This window comes from Oscarella lobularis, chromosome 10 (genome assembly GCF_947507565.1).
Source record: "Oscarella lobularis chromosome 10, ooOscLobu1.1, whole genome shotgun sequence".
Taxonomy (NCBI): Eukaryota; Metazoa; Porifera; class Homoscleromorpha; order Homosclerophorida; family Oscarellidae; genus Oscarella; species Oscarella lobularis.
The window spans coordinates 1,462,152-1,484,352 of record NC_089184.1 but is presented as its reverse complement, the minus strand read 5'-3'; the positions used below and the strand labels follow the sequence as shown (position 1 = coordinate 1,484,352).

The window sequence follows — 22,201 nt, the reverse complement described above, 5'->3', positions numbered from 1 at the left end:
TTTCTTTATTTGCCACAAACGAACAAGCAAAACACGCACAAAAGCGCGAACCACCTAAAAGTCAGTCAAGGTAGCACTCTTCCCCTAAATAATTCAGCTCCACCCCATAGGGCGTAGCTACACGCACTCCCGTGCAATCTAACAGTAGCTAGTTTCAAGTGACGCACGCCGACCACGTTTAAAATTATTCGCAAACGGTATCCCGAACGGGTAGCGACTGCAACGTTTTCGTTGATAGTCGGCACGCCGTCTAGATCGATACGAAATTTCCAAATGTCGTTATCGTTACTCGTGCAGCCGATTTCTTTACGAACGGCGAGTCCGACCTCGAAATGATTGAATGCGACGAGTCCGCGCATCCGAATCGCGTTTAAATCGAACGTTATCGATCCGGTTAGAGGCGTTCCAATACCAAACTCGTACGTCTGATTTTCGAGTCGAATGGGCGTATATTCTGACTGCTGGTGCACGTGCGTGAACGGCGGATTGCTTATCGCCGTCGCGTTGCCCATGCACGTGCCCAAGAAGCAGCTCAGCGGTATCGTTTGGCGATCTCGCATCGACGTCTGACACGCGACGTTGCACGGGGGAAAGGGTTCGATTGGTTCGGGCGGCACCAGTCGAGCCCTTGTCCACGTGACGACGGCGCAGTTCGAATGGTGTAGCCACAGTTGCAGATCGCCGGTAGCCGCGCCCACGATCGGTACGACGATTTGCGCGCGTTCCTTTCCGACGTCGTTCCTGTATACGTTCCGGTGATTCAAATGAATTGTGAGGGTAGTCGTGTTCGTTGATTTTTTCTTGGAATTAGGATTGCAGCTGCGTTGATCGGTAGCTATTGTAGCTGTAAATATGACCGGTTTCTCCCGTGCAACTACCGATAAATCGTACGTGATTATTGATCCGGTTGACATAGAGAAGGCTTCTCTGACTGACGTACTGAGACATGCTTGACCGTTCGTATCGAAGTAGGAATAGGGAGGATTGGCCTTCGTTGTGCATTTGTTAGGGCAGAGTCCCAAGTAGCAACTCAGTTGAACCGTCGAGTTGTCGGCTTCTTTGCAAAGACGCTGATGACGCTGGCAGTGTGATGGAACTAAACGAGCTCCGCCCCACCGGCCAACGACATCTGTCTCCGAGTCGTTGCCATTGGTGCAATTGTATTGCCGGATTTCGGTACGCAAGGTTAGAATCGTTGCATTGGGACCGATCTCGACGTCGATTTGAGAAGATGAGGACTTTTCGCTGTCCCATATTCTTCTCCCATCTAGTTCGACAATGAAGTGGAGCGATCGAGTGCAGTCGACGTTCGATTGGTTTCGGATCGCTCTCTGTTGAGCGTTTGCTAAGAAACGACCGAATGTAAGCTCTCCTCTTCTGAAGGCGGTCAGATTGAACGCTATGATGACAGATCCCTTTACTCTGATTGATTGCCGGCTCTCTTTCATATGGTTATCATCAGCGCTTTGTTCAATAACCGGCCTTCCTTGTCTCTTTAAGTAAACGTAGGGGTAAAAGCCACCACTCGGCAGTTCGCCACTACACTTGCCAAAGAAGCACGCCAAGTAGATGTCGCCTCGTGTTTGAATGTCAACGAAGCACCACTCGTTGCAAGGAGAGAAGCAAATCGGTTTGTTTTGTGTCGGTATGCAAAAGCCCGCCGGCATTATAGGTGGCGGGGGGCTAGCAGAGGGCTACCAAACAAATAGTTATTGGAGTAATGTAAGTATCAAGTACACTGTGGGGTGGGAGCACACGTGCACGCACGCGTGACTACAAGTTAGGTATAGCGCCGCACGGAACCGTACCTGTACTTGATGATCGGTGACAGCTTGAAGCGAAGTGCCGACGACACTTTGTTCCGTAGCGCCGTCGCCTGACGACTTGCTGCGGTGAAGCAGGCAGCCAAAGACAAAGAAAATAGTGGTGACCTTTCGCATTGTTCCGTTCGTAACTGAGGCTCTGCCAGCAGAGTTCCGAAGGCACTCCTTATATACTTACCGAGTGACCAACCTACCGCTGCCGGGGGCGCTAAAACAAAACTACGATGTGTTAATCTGTCACAGTGGCAGTAACTACTCATATCTCTGTTGCATATTTAAATGTTTATGCAGCGAATGACATCGGTGAAGGCCACCTGTGACTGAATTCTTTTGCTTTCAAACTATCGTGGCACTATAGGAATGTTGAAAAGAGGGGACGGAGAAAGTTGGAACCTACACATGACGGCCTTGACGGGATAACAGGTCATGTGCATGTACGTCACTACTATCGTAATTGTTTGCAGTCTCTCCTCGAACGGCCGCGGCTTCGTAGCTTCCATGAACATCTCGATACCTTCAACGCGTCTCGTAGAAAACGAAGGCTACACTGTGAGCCAAACTCGAGATCGGGGGCTCCTTTCGAGAACCCGGCCGCGGCGCCTCGGAGCGTCGTGCGAAGCTCACCTCGCTCGTTTACTAGGTCTACCAGTTGCGAGTGGTCACAAAAGAGACGAATCAAATCGTCTCGAAACGCTACAGCGAATTTTTCGAGTTGCATAAAAAGGTAGAACAGGAACTATCGATCTCCTAGGATACCTTATAGTGCGGCTAAAAGTGCTGACTCAAACTCGTCCACCTCATCGACCGCGAGTTAAATTTGGCTTAGGTCCGAGACTCAATATGTTTTTCCAAGTGAGATCATCGACCAGCGCTTACGGAGTGGTTGAACTCGGAACCACATCGACAACCCATATCAGGAGTACAGTGTTTTGATACATTATGATTTTCAATTGCGATTGCGTCTTGTGGTCGGGGGGGTACCAACGGTTACACGCCCTGAGTCTGTCTAGTCACTCATCTCTCCGTCTGCTTCTTCGAACCATGTAAAAGTCATCTACCCCCAGAGCGTCAAAATACCAATAATGCGATTTGATAGCATACTCGCGCAAGGATGTGGTAAGTTGGACCATGTTGGAGATCTGGGAATGGGTGGTCCTTCAGATTGGCATTGTCTCGATTGCCTTGCTGATTGGATTCTCAGCAGGCGGTCGCAGCTTGCATGGAAATTGGATTTTTCGATGATCGTTGCGTCTTCGACCTCGACTCATGCATCGACTTAGCGATCGGCGAGCTTTGTTTGAAATTAGAGTGGTTCCCTCCAATACCCTGGAATGTTTGTTCTTGTATTAAGCGTATAGTGCGCATTCTCTCACGACACTTACCAAACGAGTCGTCTTGCCCGAAGGCCTCGATCAATTTTCCCCCGTCTTCAGCTTCTGCCCTTAGGACGTGTTCTTTAACATGCGTTGTGGTTTTTTCCTTCTTTATTTCAGTTGCGAAAGTTCCTCCGACCGCACCCGGACTTCCCTTCTAAACGCTGGGTGAAGAAAACCCATCCCAAAGTCGTCGAGTATCGTCGAAAAGGATTGGAGACGTACATTCAAGTTAGTCGCTTCTTTTTTCTGTTTTTTTTTGCGCGCATGGGGACGATGTTTGATTCTGTAGGAGCTCGTCAGTTTTGATCCCGTTCCCGAGTTGGTCTTGGAGTTTCTAGATGTGGAGAAGTACGGGAAAAAGCGCACGGAACGGAGTTCGTCCGCTGTTAACGTGACGCCAGCGGCGACAGCGGCGACGGCGGCGACGAGACGGTAAATTATGGCCAGATGGCCGAGGCGGCGTTTACGTGGGACTCGCGCGAGAGTTTGGCATTTTTTTTCAGCGCAACGGATGTCGACTCGTTTGACGGACGGCCCCAAGCGAAGAAGACGAGAAGTGCCGCGCCAAAGTAAGCGAATCTTTTCCCTCCTTTCCCTCCTATACCGGACCCCCTTTTTTCTCGCTTATATACTTTAGTTGCACTCTAAACACCCTCTCCACGTTCGTCGCCTCCCTACTTTTTAAAATGCACCTGCTGATAACACGAGTGTTGGTTCCAATTAAGCTAGCCTTTTTGGAGACTAGTATTTAGAAAGCGCGCCTAAGGCTCGGCTTTTGATAGAAGCTAGCTTGTTCGTACGACCGCATAAAGTCTAGGGCGGGTGACTTTCGCTCTGCACACTTTGCTATTTTGGTCGCGGTGGCGGCGGATTGTCGATTAAAGTTTCGGTATCTCTTGCGCGAGAAAATGGAGCGAGAGCACTTTACCTAAAATCAGTTTCTGGCAAGCGTAAATTGTACTGTGACAGAGAGATCATGCATGTAGTATGAGTCATTCTGATGGCGCTGCCCGGATTGTGTAGCTATTAGGCCGCTGGATAATTAACATAGGTGTTCCTAAGATAAAGCGTGTCTAGTGCACATTGAAAGTGGTGATGTAGGCAATTCGTGATGGTCCCGCGCTTGTACGTATACACTCCCGCTCCAGCCAGGGTTTTGGGTTTTGCGGCGTAAACTCGAGCTCAATGTAACTAAACATACCGCCAAGAAACCGCAAGAGCTGGTGCCCAGGACGTTTTAGCGCCGCGCACGCGCACAGACCCACACCTGCCAAGTGCATCAAATTAATTTATCCTTATCACGAGTCGACTTATCGTATTAGATAATCTTAAATGTAAGGCTAACCTAATAAGATGCAGATAGATAGGTAGATAGATACATCGACAGAAAGTTAGCTGATTCAGAACGCCGGTCGACGAGCTTGCCACAAGCCAAAAGAGCTTGTGACGCCGCCTGTACGGCATCTGTTTCTAAATAACCGAAAATCAGCTAATGATAAATGATACGGTATTAGAACGAAAACGAGGGAGGTTCGAGATTCGATAGGCGCGCCATGCCCCACGCGGCGAAATTGCACCGACTCCCAAACAAATTGAGCGTGACCAACTTGAGCTTTCTTATCCCTCGCACGTCAATCAGAAATTGTTTCGCCGTTCCCAATCGAGTAATACGTACGTCTTTCAGCGCGATCTCGTCGTCGAGATAGACGCGAAACACGCTTCCTGACGTATTCGAATCTCGACATTCCGTCGTCGAACTTTTGTCGATTGCGAGTTTGACGATGAACGATTTAAATTGCAGTCCGTGCTGCCGAAACGCGTCTAAATCGAATGCGACCCTACTCTCCGGACGCGCTCCGAGCCCGAACTCGAAACGTTGAAATCGAGCCCTCTTCGACTTGCCGCCGCTTTCCCTGTTCGGACAGTCGGCTCCGATACCGTGCGTCGCGTAGTCAATTCTAAAAAACGGCTCGTGACTTTTTGTCGTAACGTCGCCCGAACAAACGCCCACGAAACAGCTGAGATAAATATTTCCGGCGGCAATCTGCTCCCGGCAACGTTTTTCGTTGCACGGCAAAAAGAGCAGCGGTTCGTACGGCGCGACCATTGCTCCCGTCCACAATCCGTACGCGCACGGTTTATTTCTCGCCGCGTTGGCGCTGGTGCGCAAAGTGACGGCACTCGCTTTTTCGACAGGAAAAATGATTCGAGCTGTTTCTCCCTCCCTAACGGTTTTCTGGTATCGCAACGCACCGCCCGTGCGGATTCCAAAGACGACGCTTGTCGTCGTTTGGTCTCCGTCCGGCCGGGGGGGACCCCTATTGTCACCGCCGCCGCCATCGTCACACGAATTGACGGCAATTTTCACGTCGGCGACGAACACGTCGGCTGCATAGCCGAGTTGCCGTATTGCCGTCAGATTAAACGTGAGCGTCGTTGCGGTGGCGGTGGTGGTGGCTCGCGTGGCAATAGTGTTGATCGACGAGTCGGCGGCACTCGGCGGCCAACCGAGTCGAATGTCGCGCGATTTTTTTCTCGTTGAAGTCATTATGCCGCTGAGGCTCCTAACGATTTTTCGATCGGGACACGTTCCGACGAAACAGGAGAGCAGAGCTTTTCCTCGCTTGCCGAACGGTATGCATCGTTTAAGGCAGGCGGGGAAGAGGGGCCTTCCCTGAGTCAACTTTGCATCGGCCCATCCTCCAACCAGCGAGCAGTCTCTTCCGCTTGCTTTCGATTCGGCGACGAGTTTGAGAATCGAAACGTTCGCGACGTTCGCTTCGATTTCTTTGCTCCGATTAAGTCCGTGCTTGATCGTCGCTCTCGCCAGCGAAGTCGTCGAATCGTCTCCGTAAAGTTGAAACTTGATTTTGTCCGTTGCACCGCATCCTCGCGTCGCCGTCGCCGTCGCCGTCGCCGTCGCACTAGTTGGGATTCCGACTCGCGCCGAGAAATGGTCGAATCGGAAGCCGCGGGCTCGAAACAGAGTTAGATTGACTAGGAGGCGGAGCGAGTCGTTGAAACGAATTCCGCGTTCGTACGAAACGGCGGACGTATCCGCAAACAGTATGGCACGGGTTACCGGCGGATGCGTTTGACGGGGCACCGCGGCGGCGGCGGCGGCGGCAGCAACAGATTTTATCTCTATGTACCCTTCGCCGCTATCTCCTTTCGTGCACGCCGCGCTCGGCATAAAACAACTCAGGTAAACGTTAGCCGTTTCGGCGATGCTTGAGGCGCAGCCTTGATTGCATTGCCCGAAGCAGGAAAGATCGTCGGTGTTGCCGCCGCCGCCGCCGCCATCTGCGTTCTTCGCGGGTTTCCATGAATTTTTGTCGACTAAGCAAGTCGTGCCGTCGATGTTTGAGCGCTCGGCAAGGTCAAACGCCTGTATGAAAAAAGCAATGCAGAATCAACTAATAACATAAGTGCTCGGGCGCGCGTAATTCGCATGACTATGCTCCTTTGGAAACTCGCGCTCCCCCCACTCCGCCTTTGTGGCTTCTCATAGGGTTACATATTAAGTTTGCCGCACACAGATGGCCCTTGTTTGCCCGACCTTGTGTGTTTTAGACGGTTTGACGCAATCGCTCTAGTTACCAAACCACACTGTCTTTTTTAAGATCTGGCTCGTTCCGCATTACGCGCTTATAGAACGAACTAATATTGACATAGGCTGCACTGGCGTTCGCGTGCATCATCCGCGCGCGCCCAACCACTGTGGGGGTGGAAGCCGCATCCGGCTTGTTGGCGAGAACTTCATTTTTTTAAACGAGAGGAAACTAAGCAGTTTTATCCATTGAGCTCAGGCTAAACACGCCGTTTGTAGAAACCCTTTGCCACCTCTATGCGCGGAATGAATGATACTCACAGTTCAATTCAATTGAATCCCTTGTAGCCACCCGTCGCCCTTTAGAAAGCTCTCAGGCCTTGGCAGCGGTGACGGTGGCGGCGAAGGTCAAGGGGACCCCGGGCGTACCGTACCCACGCGAAGCTCGAAGCATATCGTCGCAGTACCTTATGCGCAATACTTCCGGGCTGCATTTGGGGTCCGTTTCGAGGGAGAATAGAAGTTGACTGAGCTTGCACGAACGTCACCCACCAGTCCGTGGCGAAGACTAGTAGTGCAAGACAGGCAAACGCACATCCGCTGTTGCTTTTCGGCGGTAGAGACCGGGAACTTGACGCGAGCATTAGCGACGGCGGTACACGGCGTGAGAGCAGGGCCCTGTGGTTTGTTAGGACTCAAGTCCAATCCTTTTATGCCCTTTGGACATGCAAATTGCTGGTGTATGCTGGCTGGGCGGTTCTGAATGTCTTTAGCGTTCGTCGTAGTTCAACGCATCCGTTAGAGGTCGATAGTCATCCGACTCGGGGAACGCTTAGACTCTCGTGTGGTTACTGGGATTTATGAGGCCTTTCGACCGGAAACATTTTGTAAATGTTTGTAAATATGTATGGGGGGAAATTGATGAACCTTATCTATTTAACCGTCCTAGAGGAGCTGCATGTCTTGTTCCTCGTCGACTTTTCTTCGCGCACCGGTTGTTGAGATTGCTTGTTGTATCGAGGAAGGAATTACTTGTACGTGTAACTGGGCTGTCTGTCCTACTCGTCTCTAATTCGATTTGTACCGCGATTAGCATCCCCAAATGAAGAACCAGCCAATTCGCGGGCTCTCTATTAGCATCTGTTGACGTCCCCCAGGGCATGTACCTTCGTGCATTGGAACCGGTTGTGAGATTGCGCTGGCTTCTGTGGCTCGCCTATTAACGTTGGCATGCCATCTCTCGTTACAGCTGTTTGACATGCGTATGCCCACATTTTGCATTTTCGCACCTGTTAAACTGCTGATGCGAAAAACGGGGGAGACTCTATAACTAGGATATGTTCGGCACCTTTTGAAACGATAATGTTATCTTAGGCCCCTCTTCCTGTGAACGGGGTCACAATCGTTGCCACCCGATAATTTGTGGGAAGCTGGTGGAACTGAGCGCGCATACCATATGAGCAGAGGTCACTTCTAATTACTCTCTTCCTCTCAGACTTTACCTTTTACTCGTGTCCCGATTATATTAGTGGTCTTTCCTCTATCTAACCTGGCTTCTCATGTAGATTCTCTCATGCTCCTCTCATTTCCTTCCCTTCGAGCGTTTTTCAATTCAAACAGATGGTGGAGTCGCCGCCTCCTCCGCAAGGTAGGCACGCAGTTTCTTATATGCTGTCCTAGCGCGTATTTGTGCCTAGCAGAGAACGTCGAAAGCCGTACAGACAACATTCTCTATGATGCCGTACTAGATGGCATCATTAGAGGGCTAGAAAGTCGCTAGTAAAATCGAAAATGACTAATGTAAAGTCAACAGGACCACAGTCCTATTCTGAGTAAGAAAAATTTGACTGTGCCCTGTAGTGATTCCCCAAGGTGTACAGATAAAACCTTTTCCTTGTGCTCAATTAGTGGCAGATGGAAGTTTCAAATTTATTATGAGATAGTCTTGCGCGCTATATGTATATCTACGACAGTTCTATAACAGGCAATTTAGATTGGCTCGGCGTAGTTGTTCTGTATCACTTCGGGCGAGTGAGGAGACTGGATGTTTTTGAGAAGCCCGAACTTGAAGAAGCGAAAACGATAGGCAGTAGCCGGAGCGCTACCCGGCGACTGCTGAGAAAGACGACGCCGACAACGACGCGGCGACAGCGTCGGCAAATTTATTTGCATGACGCTCTTACTTCTACTAGGAAGTTGGTAGGAAGCGAGACTGCCAGCGGGGGTGACAGCGGGGGACGTTTTTGTTTCCGTGCCGCCGACGCCATCGCCATCTACTAATGGCACCGTTGTTGTTGTAGGAACGGGCGACAGACCGTCGGCGTCGTCGGAAGAGAAACCGTCGTCCGTACTGTTTATTGTAGCTACTGTTGATACTGATAGTCGATCGTGGCTGACACTGACAGTAGCAACTTTGTTGTCACAGTCGTCGCTAGGTTCTTTGCTTTCGTTTCCTGCTGCCAGTTCAAGATTGCGGAAAGCGGCTGAAACTTCAACGAGACTTTCGCTGAGACGAATTATTCGGTCACTTATTTCTTTATCCTCAGCTCGCATTGTGGCCTAATGAAATTTTGTAAGCGAAAGCGAAAGGAGAGAACTGCCTATATGACACTGCTCTGATTTTTTAGTACCAGTTGCTTTCGAAGGCCGTCAATGGTACCGTCGAGCTCAGACTCGTCCATTCTTCTCTGTTGAACTGAGTTTGCAATGACGTCAAGATCACATACGCAGCTGTCATCGCGCCTTGCAAACAGAATGTCGTTTCTTCCGGGCTGAAGCACGTGCACCTGCTACGGATAGTACGGGATGTATACAATACGGGCTCGTCGATCAAGAAAATGGACCTACCAACTACACAGCAAATTCTCGAAGATCTCGCCACCGCCTCGATCGCCGACCCTCTCTTCCGCGAAGAGACGCTTTCGCGAGCAGGAATAGGTGAGCCAAGCGTCCGTGAGGCCTCGTATCGGCCAAGTAGGAAGTTAGAAAGGTTACTAGGCGCACTTGCATCGGGATAGTAGGGGTGGCATCGTAATTAGCTTTGAGATTGCGTGTAATGTAAACTGAGTGATTAGAGAGACGCCGTGTTTTTGGGGGGGTTCACCGTTGCTTGCCAACTTGATGATACGATACATGTACCCTTTGATGAAAGGCTTCGTACCTACTTTGGGAAAAGAGGAGGACAGAGATGACGACTCTGGTGCCGCACTGCGGCAAGACGTCGAAGATGCATATCAAAGAGCCAAGAAATACGTCGCGGCCAAACGTGAACTCAGCGAAAAATCGACTAAACTCGACGAAGTAGAGAAAAGGCTCGCAGAAGCCAAGCAGAAATTAAAAACGAAACTAGACAGTGAAAGACAAAAATGATCGTCATCCAGAATATTAGCGTCTAGAATAGAAACGGATAAATTTAATAACGATATGAACATACCTTCTTTATTCTGGGGAGGTCTTCGCCCCATTGTCAATGAATCGATAACAAAAAGGACAACAAGCGAACGACAAACATGTTGTGTGGCGGCGGTCGATCGGTTAATAAATTATGTATGAGATACCTACCTCGGGGAATGGAAATGTATATGGGATGTGGTGCAGTCGCGATGCGTGCATGCATGCGTCGTGTGCACGAACGCGCGGCCGCCGCTGCCAATAAATGTATTATGAATGAGGAAGACCTCCCTGTACACATCGTTCAGACTTCCGCGCCCTGTCTAGTTTAGATCCGCTGTTGATAGAACGTCAAGCCTCTTGCATCGAATTCGCGTTCGTACTTCTGTCGATCTTCGGCTAGGAGTCGTTTCATTTGAGCTCTTCTCACCTGTTGATATTGTACTCAGTGCAATGCTCTCCCCCCCATCACATCGAGTCTCTTTTTACTGCTAATAGTTCTTTGTTTGTCAGTGCCAGCTCTTCGGAAACCTCCTCGCGCTCTCTCCTGAGACGTCGTCTTGCTGCAGACTGTTTCATAGTGCGATTGAGCGTGTCTAAGTCTAGCGACTTGAAGGTGACTTACTTCGTCCATCGTGTCTCGCCAATGAGCGACCAGCGTCGATTTCAGGTCTCTAAAATGTTTTGCATGCTTTCGTGCGGCTTTTGAAAGAATTTTAGGCGTTACTCTTTGACAGTTCTGTCTCGCTGTTCCATGATTTCGTCGTTCTGTTGAAGAGAATGCGATTTCTACGACTCGCGTCGATTTGACGCATTATGTCGGACCTTTATGCGTTGCGTTTGCCTTCCCAACGCCTGACGCAATGCAGTTGCGTTAGGAGCGTCCGATTCGAAGCGAAGGGACGTTGTCATCGCCATTTTTTACTACTATCCGGGTTTCGGGATACAATTAGCTGTCACCGGGGAAACACTTATACTCGCGCTAGAGCAACGTCATTGGTCATCGAACGCGTCATCTGGTTAGGCGTATTTACGGAAACAGTCGCGACCGCAGCCGAATTCGTTTTACTACGGGCCCCACTCGAACGTTCCGAAGCAAGTTAGAAGCTTTTCCTCGGTTCTCGCGGACCTTCTAGCTTCTCATTAGGCAACTTGGCACCTTTTGAAGAGACAGCGCGTACAACGGTCACACGGCAATCATGATTCTTCTTCTTCTCTCGCTCGTTTCGAGTGCGGCGACGATCGTTTTCGAGTCAAATCCGGACTGCAACGGCCCAACAGTCGGTACGTAAGCGCGTCACGATCGACTACGAATCCGTATTCGATCAATACGACGAGGGCGCGGTCTCGTCGCACTCGTGAGTGTGGCAACACTGTCGCGGCGAAAGAGCGAACGTCGAATTTTTGTCTCTCTTTTTTTGCGCACAGGCGTCGCAACTGCATAAAAAGCTGTGTGTTTAGTTTAGTGACGCGCCCTACCCTCCCTCGTTCGTTTCCAGACTCTCTCCCCGCTGAGCCGGAAGTCGCTCTCGCCGGGGAGGGAGGGCCGCGTGCGACTGCACGTGCTTATCCAGTACCCCCCTGGTCGTTTTTCTCTCAAAGTGTGGGAAGAAAATCGCTGTTGCGCGCGCGCGCTTTCATTTTTTTTTGTCGAAGGGAGGGGGAAGCGTCATCACTGCATGCCTTCGCGGCTCAAATCCGCGAATCCCTATTCGTCATCGGTTTCCTCTGATCGCTCTAGATATTCAAACGGGCGTCAAGCGGTTGCGATGCGACCGCTCGAACGCGTTCGACGGGGGCGATCTAGGAACACTGTTTATCGAGCCGACGGAAAGCCTGTTGATTGTTGGAGGAAGGTACGGCGTTTCGCGAAAACGTCATTTCAAGTCATTACGCTTCCCCTAAAGGAATCGACTCTACTCGTTCGATTACGACTTCAATCTTAGAGAACGGGTGCGAGCGTTTTGGAAGATGCTTTGCGTCGTCGTTGATTGAGTTTGCTCAAATAGGTTACCTTTGAACCGGACGACCGCTTCGAGGGCTACTGCCGCCAGTCCGGGATTATGCAGGCGAGTCGGGCCCGGATTTGTCGTTTGGGTTCTTGTGTAACTGTGTGGTTGTGTAGGAGAATTGCCAGAATTTCGTTCGTGTCGTAGGGTCTAGAGAAGGTCGATTGTTCACGTGCGGTACCAATGCTAAGAAACCTATGTGCCACTATAGAAAGGTAAAATTTTACAACAGTACTTTTTGCAACTAAATCTTAATTTAATGAACTTCCACTCTTTTCCCAAGTTGAGCAACATTAGTCACGTCGAAGAGATTATAGACGATGCTTCGCGGATTTGCCCAGATGTTCCTGGATCTGCTGTGACCGTGCAGTTGCCACGTAAGAAACGGGGAGGGGAGAGAGCCTTTCATTTGCACCTGACGCTGCGTCACCCACCACCACTACTGGGGTATCATTCTGGTGTCGAATGAGAGGCTTCCCAGTAGCAAACGTCGTTTGCCCGTCAGTAATTGCCCTTGGGGCTATTTCCTTCTAGCGAATTCTTCGGCTGTCTTCAGTGGCTTTGTGGGTTCGTTGAGGCACAAGCTAACTCGCGATATGGGCAACATGGTGTCATTGAATATCGATTCTAACTCGAGATTTATGTCCGGTACGTCGAGAAGAAGCTTATATTTCGATACGACGAGTCGTGCGTGTTTAGCACCTGAATTTGTTAGCAGCTTCACCATTGGAAATTACGTTTACTTCTTCTATCGTGATCTGGTTGTAAGCGGCGATGGAAAAAGGGTAAGGAGAGAGTTGAAGGCCATTCTTGTAGTTGCACGTCTACTCTCTTCTCTTTTAGGCTCATACGTCTAGAATAGGCAGAGTGTGCCAGGCGAGTCAAAGCGTGAATTACTACCGTACAAGCATGGACTCTCTGTTCATAGAATGACCCCGGTGGACAGCACATTTATCCTAGCGAATGGGTCACGTTTGTCAGGACTTCCTTCAAGTGCCGTCAACCGGGCAACTACGAAATCCTGCTGTACGATTACGAGTACCTCACGAGTGTTAGCGTCGTCGAGAGGGACGGTCGTCGTTGGATTTTCGCCACGTTTCAGCCTCCTGCGTAAAATAGATAAGAAGTCCTTTGGAATGTGTGCCTAAATCATGCTTTTTCAGGAATGGCCCCGCGGCTGGGGTCGTCTGCGTGTTTGGCTTTGATGGATATATGCAGAGAGATGCGATGGATATTTTTGAAAGGAATTACGTCTCTTCGCAGGACAGAAGCGACTTCACAAAGTTTGACAACTTGGTAATTCACTCTTCCTCTACTACAGTGCGTTACATGCTTCAAAGTCGTTTTTGCCTTCAGTGCGGTCGGAATGAGTATGAAGCCGCGCCCTACATCGAGACCGCAGAATCAGTTGAACAAATGACTGATACTCCCATACTCATCAAGTCTGGAATTCGGTTTGTTGTGCTACATACAGAGACCTATTTTCCAATGACGCACATGACCTCCCAAGGTTTCGCGCTATCGCTGCCAACTCCTTTGATCGTCACCGCCATCTCTTTTTTATTGCAACCGGTGTGTTTTTCTTGAGGGCGGGGGCAGGAGAATGCAATTCGTTTGGCTGCTGTTTAGAATCGGGAACCGTAGAAAAACATTTTCTTACCTTGTCAGACGATGGAAGTGAATTTACCCTGACTCAGCTGTATTCGTTGCAAGCAATTCCCCTTGTATGACGCAAAACCAAATCTATGATCATACTAACTGTTCTTTTCTGCGTAGAACGCTTTGCCACAAAATCCTATTTTAGACATGAAAATGAACGTGGAACAAGTAAAATTGCTGTTTCTTTTGGAAAATCAATCGATTTGCCTTTTGGCTTCCTATAGAACGTCCTTTTTCTTGGCTCTGAAGCGCTTCTTGTACGCGTCCCTATCACAACGTGTGACGCCTACTCACACGATTGCAAGTAAACAATGAAACGTCTTTGCACGCAGTCAATCAGTCGTCTGTGGTTTAGCCAATGTTTAGTCAGTCACCACGATCCTCAGTGTGGCTGGTGTCCTGGCACGGAAAGCGGCCGCTGTACAATGCAACGCTCCTGCCCATCAAGGTATGGTCTATATGTATAATGATAGCAATATTGGGTCTTGCTCAACAAAGTCTCTACGTAGTCTTTGGACTCAGAATAGCACAATTTGCACCCGCTTTCTTTCATCTGGTAATGTAGGATTTGTGGTTTGGTGCGCTCGTCTCTCACACTCGATCTTTCTTCTCAAAGAAAAACCTCGCCTGTTGAAGCAGTCTCCAAAAACCGTTTCTCTAAGCCTAAACGATGCGTTCTTCGTCGATTGCCTTTCAAGCGGACAACCCACTCCTACCTATTGGTGGTTTAGGAATGGCCACATCCTACCTGGTCATACGACGGCAAATTTGACCGTGACGATATTGGGTGCTTCTGACGGCGGCCTTTACTCGTGCACGGCGCATAACAGTCTCGGCAATGCGTCTATGGAGGTGGAAATTACGGGTTAGTTACGTGGAATAGAAAGGTTTTTTGGGAAAATCGAATTTTTTTTAGTCAAACCGTTCGTAATTGTTCAACCGCCTGTTGTGGCGTTTGGCTCCCTTGGTCATTCAGTCGTCTTGCCTTGTTCCGCTAGTGGCTATCCTTCTCCAGCCATTCACTGGCACAAAGACGGAAAGCGTTTGACTACGAATCCTCAAAGGGGAATATATGTCTCGAACACGGGCTCTCTCGTTCTCTCGCGCGGGGCCGAGAAGCGCGACGAGGGCGTCTACGAATGCAGCGCCGTCAATGACGTCGGCATTGCGACTGTCTATGGCAGTCTCTATAGCGGCAAGTCAATAACTCCTAATTAGGAGAACGCAATGTTATTATTGCGTAATATAGATACGAGAGGAAACGCGAGCGTTGAAATGATTGCTGCCAGGTTGGGTCATTTTGTTGTGCTGCAGTGTCCTCTACATGCAGATAACTCTTCTTCGATATCGTGGACTAAAGACGGTCGTCAATTGGAGTCTACCAGTGATAATCTCACGTTGACGGCTGTCAGATCAATTGATGCTGGCCTGTATCAATGCGCTCGTTTTACGTCGCGTGGCTCATCTTTGACGGCTCTCATCAACGTCATCATTTTAGGTAAGATCATTTTCTGTGTGTTCGTTCTCTGTTCTCTCAGTCTTTACATCTACAGTTCCTCCTACGCTTACGCCTGCGAGCCCTTTGTCCATTTCGGTTGGAATCGGCCAGACAACGCAGCTCAAAGTGAACGTAGACGGTGAACCGAAACCGCAGGTGACCTGGTTCAAACGTGGTCAAAGGATCGACCCTGTCGACACTTCGGCGAGATCCCTCTATCTTAGCGATTTGCGTAAAGAAGATTCGGGTGAATACACGTGCGTTGCAGCTAGCCCCTTGGGATTGGAACAGGTCTCCTTCTCGCTCAATGTTCAAGGTTAGCAGAATAGTCTGTTCTGTTGCGGCAGCTCTGGATAGTTTTCTATTTAGAACTGGATGTTCAGTGTCCTCCTTCATCGTATCTGCCTAAAGGATCAGGCGTTTTGTTTACGTGTAACGTTTCCACCGGTATTGCTAACGTCGTAGCGATTACTTGGCGCAAAAACGGCGGTCAACTTAGCAACGACCTAATCAGCGAACAGTTGAATATAAGTCAAATTGGTTTCGAGGACGAGGGAGAATACAGCTGCGTGACGAAGTTCGCCAATGGCAGAACGACTACTTGTCACTGGCAGCTAGAAATCGATTATATTGATCCTAATGTAGTCGGGGAATCGAAAAGCGACGAGAAAGGCGTCGCGCTAAGCGTCGCTCAGTTGGTGTGCAGTCTGGCTGGTGCAGTACTACTCGGAATTATAGCTACCATTGGTGGGATAAAACTTTTTCAAATTCGAAAGCTGAAGAAATCGTCTGTTGGTGACAGTCAACAGGAACAGGCTGTCGCGTACGATAAGAAAAACGACAACGGCGGCATATCTCTACGACCTGCAAAACGATCTCGAATCGAAGTGCCTTCAACGTCTTCACTTGCTCCTCTGACCGAAGTTCCGGAGAGTTCGAGCAGTCCCACAGATAGCAGTACGGCGTCGGAGATGATGACCTTCAGTCCCGAAAAGAGCGTACCGTCATTTAATCCGTACAAAGAATAATTGATTTATGTGTGCACAAATGAAAGTTTTAGGATGATGTATTTTGAGAAGTATAAATGAAGTAGGCGTGCCTTCCACGTGGAGTACGGGACTCGTCGCAAGGAACGAATCAGCGTTTACCACGACAACTCCAGTAAGCATGGTTCTCGGCTCCGCTCTCCTTCTTCTCTGCTTGGCGTGCTTGGCACGCGCCAGCGACGTGTTGGAACTCACCGACAGCGACTTCGCCACTCGCGTAGCCGAACACGATATCATTTTGGTAGAATTTTTCGCTCCATGGTGAGGAAACAAGAGCCCGAAGCGATTTGCCACCTAACTACTCGTCTCCAGGTGCGGTCATTGCAAGCGTCTGGCGCCGGAATACGAAGCAGCGGCGACGATTCTAAAAGACAACGATCCTCCCGTTTCTCTAGCAAAGGTTTCTTAGCAGTCGCGTATCGTTGCACGTTGGCATCGCGTCGTCGCAGGTCGATTGCATCGAAGGAGGCAAGGAATCGTGCGGAAAATACGGCGTCAGCGGCTATCCAACCCTGAAAATCTTCCGAAACGGCGAAATGAGTGCCGATTACAAGGGTCCGCGCGAAAAAGGTCAGAGGACGACGTAACTAAGAGATGGAATTTTTCATCTGGTTATCTAGATGGAATCGTCAAATACATGCAGAAACAGGTGGGACCGAGTGCGAAAGGTAACAAAGAGATACGCACTGACACAAGAGTAACAACATCGTGACATTTTTCCTTCCGAAGAAATGACAGCGGTCGAAGACATGAAAAAATTCATCGACAACTTTGACGTATCTGTAGTGGGTAAGGGGTATCCCACTAAGTTAATTTATTCCTGTTTTTCTGACGTCACTTTTTTCTTAGGCTTCTTTGCTCAGGAAGACGATCTTCACAAGGCTTTTATGAAGACTGCTGACAAGCTCAGGGAGTCGTTTCGCTTTGCCTATTCCACTGCTGCGGAGGTGTTGGACGAGTATGACTACAGAAGGTGCACAAAATACCTCTTTGATGACTAGAGCTTACGTTCGTCTAACTAATTGATTGGCCTTTAGTGCTATTGTCGTTTTTCAACCGCCAAGGCTTCATTCTAAATTGGATGATCCCAAAATTCGTTATCCAGGAAAAGAAGATGCACCAAGCTTTGAAGAGTGGCTGAAAAAAAATTTGTAAGTTTTTTTTCAGCCGTGTTTTTTTTCAATTAACCCAAATGCGAATCTCTTCTCAGTGCTGGTCTCGTGGGTCACATGACAAAAGATAACGAAGCTCTCTATTCCGTTTTCATGCCTCTCGTTGTCGTATATTATGATGTTGATTACGTAAAGAATCCGAGCGGTAAGTGTAATACTATTCTATGCGTTTCAGCGACGTGATTGCGTTCTGTTTAGGAACGAATTATTGGCGAAATCGGTAGCAATGATTATCAGATGAAATATATTCACATTGTTAAGCACGCGAATTTTTTAGCGTCTTGAAAGTGGCGAAGGAATTCAAGGGAAAGAAAATCTCATTTGCTATTGCACAGAAATCGGACTACAGCAGAGAGCTGCAAGAGTTTGGATTAGCAGAATCGAATGAGGATGTGGTCGTGGGCATACGAGGAAGAGGAGGAGCCAAGTATCGAATGGAAGAGAAATTCAGGTCAGATCTTTTATTGAATCGATTAGTTTGTGTTATTGAGTTTGTTCTATAAAGCGTGGGGACGTTCAAGACTTTCGTTGAAACGTTTTTGGACGATGGCCTCGTTTCCTATGTGAAGTCGGAGCCAGTTCCTGAATCCAACGACGGTCCAGTCAAGGTCGGACATTGAATAAGAGTCTCCCCGGCGTTATTCGATTAATTTCTGTTAATTAATGGACTAGGTCGTAGTAGGGAAAACGTTTGATGAAATCGTTAAGGACAAGACGAAAGATGTTCTGATCGAATTTTATGCGCCGTGGTGCGGTCACTGCAAGAGCCTCGAGCCCAAGTACAACGAATTAGGAGAAAAGGTAATGTGGGTTTGATTTTGGATAAGAGCACGTAGTCAATTGTGCGATTCTAGTTAAAAAGTGATCCTAATATTGTCATTGCTAAAATGGATGCCACAGCAAATGACAGTCCTTCTAGCTATGGTGTACAAGGGTAAGGGAATGAGTCGTGGAGTGACGTCAACTTTTTCTACTGCTGTATTGTTTCAGGTTTCCGACTCTTTATTGGGCTCCCATGGGTAATAAAGAGAACCCGAAAAAATACGAGGTCAGATCCCAGTATCAGCTTCTTTATCTCCCTTTCTGATACGTCGTCCACTTTTTTTAGGGTGGACGAGAAGTGTCCGACTTTATCAGCTTTCTGAAGAAAGAGGCAACGCATCCGCCTGTGATTGAAGGCGGCGAGAAGAAGAAAAAGAAGAAAAAGAAGGAAGATCTTTAAATGATGACAGTGATGATGATGATGATGATGTATACCTTATGTCTTTTTTGTCAATGGAGGTGTGATGGTCGGGCATTCGTTTTTGCGTACGCAATTGCCTTCTCAATCTGCGCAGGTGAGTGACCATCTGTACTGACATCGTCATCGAGTCTGTAGAAAAAGCTCCGGCAAGTGTCCGCTCTCTTCATTGCGCTCTCGAAAGATGAGTTTCCACAAGAAGGAAAAATACCCCTATGTCGTCGATTCCGTCTCGCTCGGCGCGCTCTCTTCCTCGTCTCCGTCCTCGTGGACGGCGAGTTTCTTTCGCAATTCGGCGATCGACGGCCTTCCCAAAATTGCCGATCGATCGAAACCGCTCGGTTTGCGCGTCATGTGGGCGTTCGTCTGCCTCGGCGCTCTCGTCGTCACCGTCGTCCAATTGGCGACGCTCATCCGTCGCTACTTCGACTATCCGGTCAACGTGCACATCGACTACAATTTCAGCAAGACGCTCGACTTTCCGAGCGTCACCATCTGCAATTTGAATTCGGTGCGCAATTCGATGATTCGGAACACGCGATTCGAATTGCTCGAAAACGACGGACCCACGCTCGCCACGTTCACCGGATTCGTTCGCGAAAGCAGCGACGACGGCGGCAGCGGAAAATTGAATTCTAGTTCGTCAAGTGAAGGTTCCGCTGATGACGTCGTCGACTTTGAGGACGATCAAGGAAACGTCGATGCCGCCGATCGTCTTGGGCCTCAGTACTTGGATATATACGAGAAATTTCTACTGGCGCTCGATACGGTCTTTTCGGCGAAATACGTCAGTGAAAAGGCGATAACTAATAATCTGAAGTATCTCCATCCGACCTTTGAGGAGTACAGGCTTTTGGGTCATCAGCTGGATGACTTTTTGTTAGAGTGCACCTGGAAAGGTCAGCCGTGCAATCGCAGGTGAGACGAGTCTTGTGACGCTGGGAGATGGATAGATATATATCATGCATTAGTCACTTTGTGACCTTTCAAAATCACAAGTACGGAAATTGCTTTACCTTTAATTCCGGACGAGATAGTCAACACAAGAAGTTGCCTATTCTGAGAACGTCTAGACCTGGCGCTGAATACGGTAGATAGACGTTCCCATTGTCTTCACTTTGTATCCTTCGTTTTGCAGGTCTCCAATTGAGTTTGTATCTTGAACAAGAAGAGTATATAGGCACGGTGTCGTCGAAAGCCGGTGTTCGCCTTCTCGTTCATTCTCAGCAATCCGTTCCGTTTCCTGAAGAGGAAGGCGTAGACGTTGCGCCGGGATTCGCTTCGAGCGTTGGCGTCAAGCTCGTCGAAGTCATTCGGCTTCAACACCCGTGGGGAAATTGTTCCAGCGGCAATGGACTGACGTCGATCTATGACGACTTGCACGGGCCAATGGAATACTCAGCAGTGGTATAGAGAAAAAACGATGTGATGATGATGACAGAGGCGATTTTATTCAGGTATGCTATAAGTCTTGTTTGGCCAAGGCGGTGAAGGAGAGGTGTGGATGTACGGCCTACGAATTTCCTCTGAACGGTCGGGTTTGCGAGAGTAAAGCGGTGAACGAAACGGAAGGTGATCCGAGTACACACTAACGAATGTTTTTGTAAGCCTTTGTTTCTTTTAGGACAATGTGTAGATGACGTTTACGAGATGTATAGGCTGGAAAAGTTTTCTTGTAATTGTCCCCAAGCTTGCGTGTAAGTCCAACCTTGCTAGGCATAAGGAAAACGGGATGATTCTATTCTTTTAGAGATCGGATGTATAGTACAACCGTATCAGCTTCAACCTGGCCATCAGTCAATCACGAGGTGAGCGCATGAACCGCATACAGAGAGACGGCGGCGATTTCTTCGTAGGCAATCTTTCGAGAGAGAATGGAGAGACTCAATAAGAGTATCACTAAGAAAAGCGGAACGGCTTTTGAGTGCGCTCCGCTCGCTCTTTTTGAAGCTACGTTTTTATTTGTGGCCTATAGGAATAATTTCGCTAGAATCAGCGTCTATTATGAAGAGCTCAACTATCAGCGAATAGCTCAAACGAAAGCCTACGAGGTTAGTATTAATAGATGAACAGGACACGGTCAATTCGTTTTCGTTCCCGTCCGCCTAGTCTTCTCAACTATTGAGCGACATTGGAGGACAGATGGGACTCTGGCTTGGCTTATCAATCGTGTCGCTGAGCGAACTGCTGGAATTTATTGCCCTCGCTATAGCAAACCTCACGAAGAGAGAGAAGAGAGAAGAGACGACAGCGACGACACCAGCAGGCATCATCTAGAAGGAGGAGATTACACGGTATACGTATGTATGTATGTATGTATGTATGTATGTGAGACAAAGAATTCAAGCACAAAGCTTTATTATTTAGTAAAGAGAAGAGGAGATAGACAAACAAACTAAACATCCCCAGTCAGTACGCGCCTCTACTTCTTGTCCCCGCTCGTCGATCCCTTCTCGTGCGACTGCGACTGCTTGCTGGACAAGCGTCTTCTTCTCATATGCTCCTCCTGTCTCTTCTCCTTTGCACGCTGCAAGAGCAATCGCTGATAGGCGGCCGCATCCTCGCGCGCTTTCTTCGTCCATCTTTTAATCAGCGCTTTCTTGTGACGTTTGTGCTGCAAAACTCGCGGCGTCACGAGACGTTGAATCTTCGGCGCCTTGCTTCGGGGTTTCTTGCGCTCCTTTCCCTCTTTCTCGGGCAACGGTCGACGTACGACGTACTGACGAACGTCGTCCTCTTTCGACAAATTGAATAGCTTGCGAATCTTGCTAGCGCGCTTCGGTCCGAGTCGACGCGGCTTCGTTTCGTCGGTCAAGCCCGGAATTTCGCCTTCGCCTTTTTTGACGATCGCCAAATTGAGAACGCTCAGATTCGAATCGACGATGCAGCCGCGAACGGATTTGCGCTTGCGTTCGCCTTTTCGACGCGGCCGATAGCACGAGTGGCCTTTCTTGAGAAGAAGTCGAACGCGACCGTTCGTCAGAATGCCCTGTTTCATCGGAAAGCCTTGCTTGTCGTTGCCGCCCGTGATTCGAAAAACGTAGCCTTTCCATTCGTCGCCTAGCGATTCGGCCGAAACCTCCGTTGCGATGCGTTTATCGTAGAAAGGGCGTCTGCGAAAAAGGTACACTCCTTACGAGGGCCCCCCTTTCGCCCTCCCCGCTTACACTTTGTGTTCGTCGTCGAAATCGAATAGTTTCTGGCATCCTGTTGCTGGAAACGAGATGTTTAGCTAAAGGGCGAGAGAGCGTTAGAATCGCGCACGTGAATCCGAGAACATCTCGGCAATCCTTCACTGCCGCAAGACTCAAACCAGTTGCGAGCATTGGAAAGGTCTTTCTTAATAGGTTCGCGGCGCTTTCGCCTTACCTTCATCTTCGCAGAAGGCGCAAGGACGCGAAAACCTTCGGCTCGGTTATCAAGCGTGCGCTAACGGGC

General features: G+C 49.0%; 7 protein-coding genes and 1 long non-coding RNA gene across 15 annotated transcripts; 4 read left to right on the top strand and 4 right to left on the bottom strand.

The window, feature by feature from the left end:
- Position 1: 1 nt before the first annotated feature.
- On the bottom strand, positions 2-2,238 carry LOC136191917 (uncharacterized). The gene is made up of 2 exons (XM_065980347.1): positions 1,809-2,238; positions 2-1,694 (listed from the first exon to the last, which is right to left on the bottom strand). Exons 1-2 carry the CDS (start codon positions 1,938-1,940, stop codon positions 66-68), a joined length of 1,761 nt encoding a protein of 586 aa, XP_065836419.1. The 5' UTR covers positions 1,941-2,238; the 3' UTR covers positions 2-65.
- Positions 2,235-9,597, top strand: LOC136191926 (sorting nexin-29-like). Of its 3 annotated transcripts, XR_010671029.1 has the most exons (9): positions 2,235-2,372; positions 2,464-2,547; positions 3,317-3,427; positions 3,489-3,631; positions 3,703-3,768; positions 8,315-8,397; positions 8,447-8,581; positions 8,743-9,321; positions 9,377-9,597. XR_010671029.1 is itself a non-coding variant. In XM_065980366.1 (7 exons), the coding sequence occupies exons 1-7, from the start codon at positions 2,250-2,252 to the stop codon at positions 8,527-8,529; spliced, it is 690 nt and encodes a 229-aa protein (XP_065836438.1). In that variant the 5' UTR covers positions 2,235-2,249; the 3' UTR covers positions 8,530-8,747. The 3 variants fall into 3 exon arrangements, 2 of the variants coding, with proteins under 2 accessions (XP_065836438.1, XP_065836437.1); XM_065980366.1 differs by lacking the exon at positions 9,377-9,597 and having other exon boundaries at positions 8,450-8,747; XM_065980365.1 differs by lacking the exon at positions 9,377-9,597 and having other exon boundaries at positions 8,447-8,747.
- LOC136191916 (uncharacterized) lies at positions 4,536-7,574 on the bottom strand. Its single transcript, XM_065980346.1, has 2 exons — positions 7,217-7,574; positions 4,536-6,587 (listed from the first exon to the last, which is right to left on the bottom strand). Exons 1-2 carry the CDS (start codon positions 7,391-7,393, stop codon positions 4,710-4,712), a joined length of 2,055 nt encoding a protein of 684 aa, XP_065836418.1. The 5' UTR covers positions 7,394-7,574; the 3' UTR covers positions 4,536-4,709.
- LOC136191928 (uncharacterized) lies at positions 8,664-9,826 on the bottom strand. Its single transcript, XR_010671030.1, has 3 exons — positions 9,597-9,826; positions 9,380-9,538; positions 8,664-9,308 (listed from the first exon to the last, which is right to left on the bottom strand). It is a non-coding gene; the product is annotated as an uncharacterized lncRNA (long non-coding RNA).
- On the top strand, positions 9,606-16,410 carry LOC136191911 (uncharacterized). 4 transcript variants are annotated; one of them, XM_065980338.1, is made up of 26 exons: positions 9,606-9,686; positions 10,653-10,809; positions 10,860-11,238; positions 11,287-11,423; positions 11,881-11,995; positions 12,047-12,092; positions 12,149-12,208; positions 12,265-12,363; positions 12,432-12,525; positions 12,683-12,796; positions 12,848-12,933; positions 12,992-13,024; positions 13,077-13,258; positions 13,312-13,444; positions 13,505-13,602; positions 13,659-13,720; positions 13,778-13,872; positions 13,925-13,975; positions 14,032-14,111; positions 14,163-14,255; positions 14,317-14,363; positions 14,424-14,672; positions 14,724-15,002; positions 15,057-15,305; positions 15,361-15,621; positions 15,675-16,410. In XM_065980338.1, exons 4-26 carry the CDS (start codon positions 11,339-11,341, stop codon positions 16,331-16,333), a joined length of 3,270 nt encoding a protein of 1,089 aa, XP_065836410.1. In that variant the 5' UTR covers positions 9,606-9,686; positions 10,653-10,809; positions 10,860-11,238; positions 11,287-11,338; the 3' UTR covers positions 16,334-16,410. The 4 variants fall into 4 exon arrangements, with proteins under 4 accessions (XP_065836410.1, XP_065836408.1, XP_065836411.1 ...); XM_065980336.1 differs by lacking the exon at positions 9,606-9,686 and having other exon boundaries at positions 10,508-10,809; positions 10,877-11,238; XM_065980339.1 differs by lacking the exon at positions 9,606-9,686 and having other exon boundaries at positions 10,508-10,809; positions 10,860-11,234.
- Positions 16,411-16,422: 12 nt separating this feature from the next.
- Positions 16,423-18,820, top strand: LOC136191921 (protein disulfide-isomerase A3-like). Its single transcript, XM_065980358.1, has 15 exons — positions 16,423-16,612; positions 16,664-16,751; positions 16,801-16,921; positions 16,972-17,019; positions 17,081-17,140; positions 17,201-17,324; positions 17,389-17,502; positions 17,562-17,668; positions 17,722-17,743; positions 17,801-17,974; positions 18,029-18,131; positions 18,196-18,324; positions 18,378-18,457; positions 18,514-18,571; positions 18,632-18,820. Exons 1-15 carry the CDS (start codon positions 16,473-16,475, stop codon positions 18,743-18,745), a joined length of 1,482 nt encoding a protein of 493 aa, XP_065836430.1. The 5' UTR covers positions 16,423-16,472; the 3' UTR covers positions 18,746-18,820.
- On the top strand, positions 18,776-21,870 carry LOC136191918 (amiloride-sensitive sodium channel subunit gamma-like). 3 transcript variants are annotated; one of them, XM_065980349.1, is made up of 9 exons: positions 18,776-18,860; positions 18,902-19,681; positions 19,735-19,853; positions 19,902-20,170; positions 20,221-20,335; positions 20,388-20,460; positions 20,514-20,571; positions 20,620-20,814; positions 20,873-21,870. In XM_065980349.1, the coding sequence occupies exons 2-9, from the start codon at positions 18,948-18,950 to the stop codon at positions 21,038-21,040; spliced, it is 1,731 nt and encodes a 576-aa protein (XP_065836421.1). In that variant the 5' UTR covers positions 18,776-18,860; positions 18,902-18,947; the 3' UTR covers positions 21,041-21,870. The 3 variants fall into 3 exon arrangements, with proteins under 3 accessions (XP_065836421.1, XP_065836422.1, XP_065836420.1); XM_065980350.1 differs by lacking the exon at positions 18,776-18,860 and having other exon boundaries at positions 18,880-19,681; positions 20,620-20,687; positions 20,739-20,814; XM_065980348.1 differs by lacking the exon at positions 18,776-18,860 and having other exon boundaries at positions 18,880-19,681.
- Positions 21,105-22,199, bottom strand: LOC136191925 (small ribosomal subunit protein eS6-like). Its single transcript, XM_065980364.1, has 3 exons — positions 22,133-22,199; positions 21,931-21,995; positions 21,105-21,876 (listed from the first exon to the last, which is right to left on the bottom strand). Exons 1-3 carry the CDS (start codon positions 22,136-22,138, stop codon positions 21,186-21,188), a joined length of 762 nt encoding a protein of 253 aa, XP_065836436.1. The 5' UTR covers positions 22,139-22,199; the 3' UTR covers positions 21,105-21,185.
- Positions 22,200-22,201: the final 2 nt, after the last annotated feature.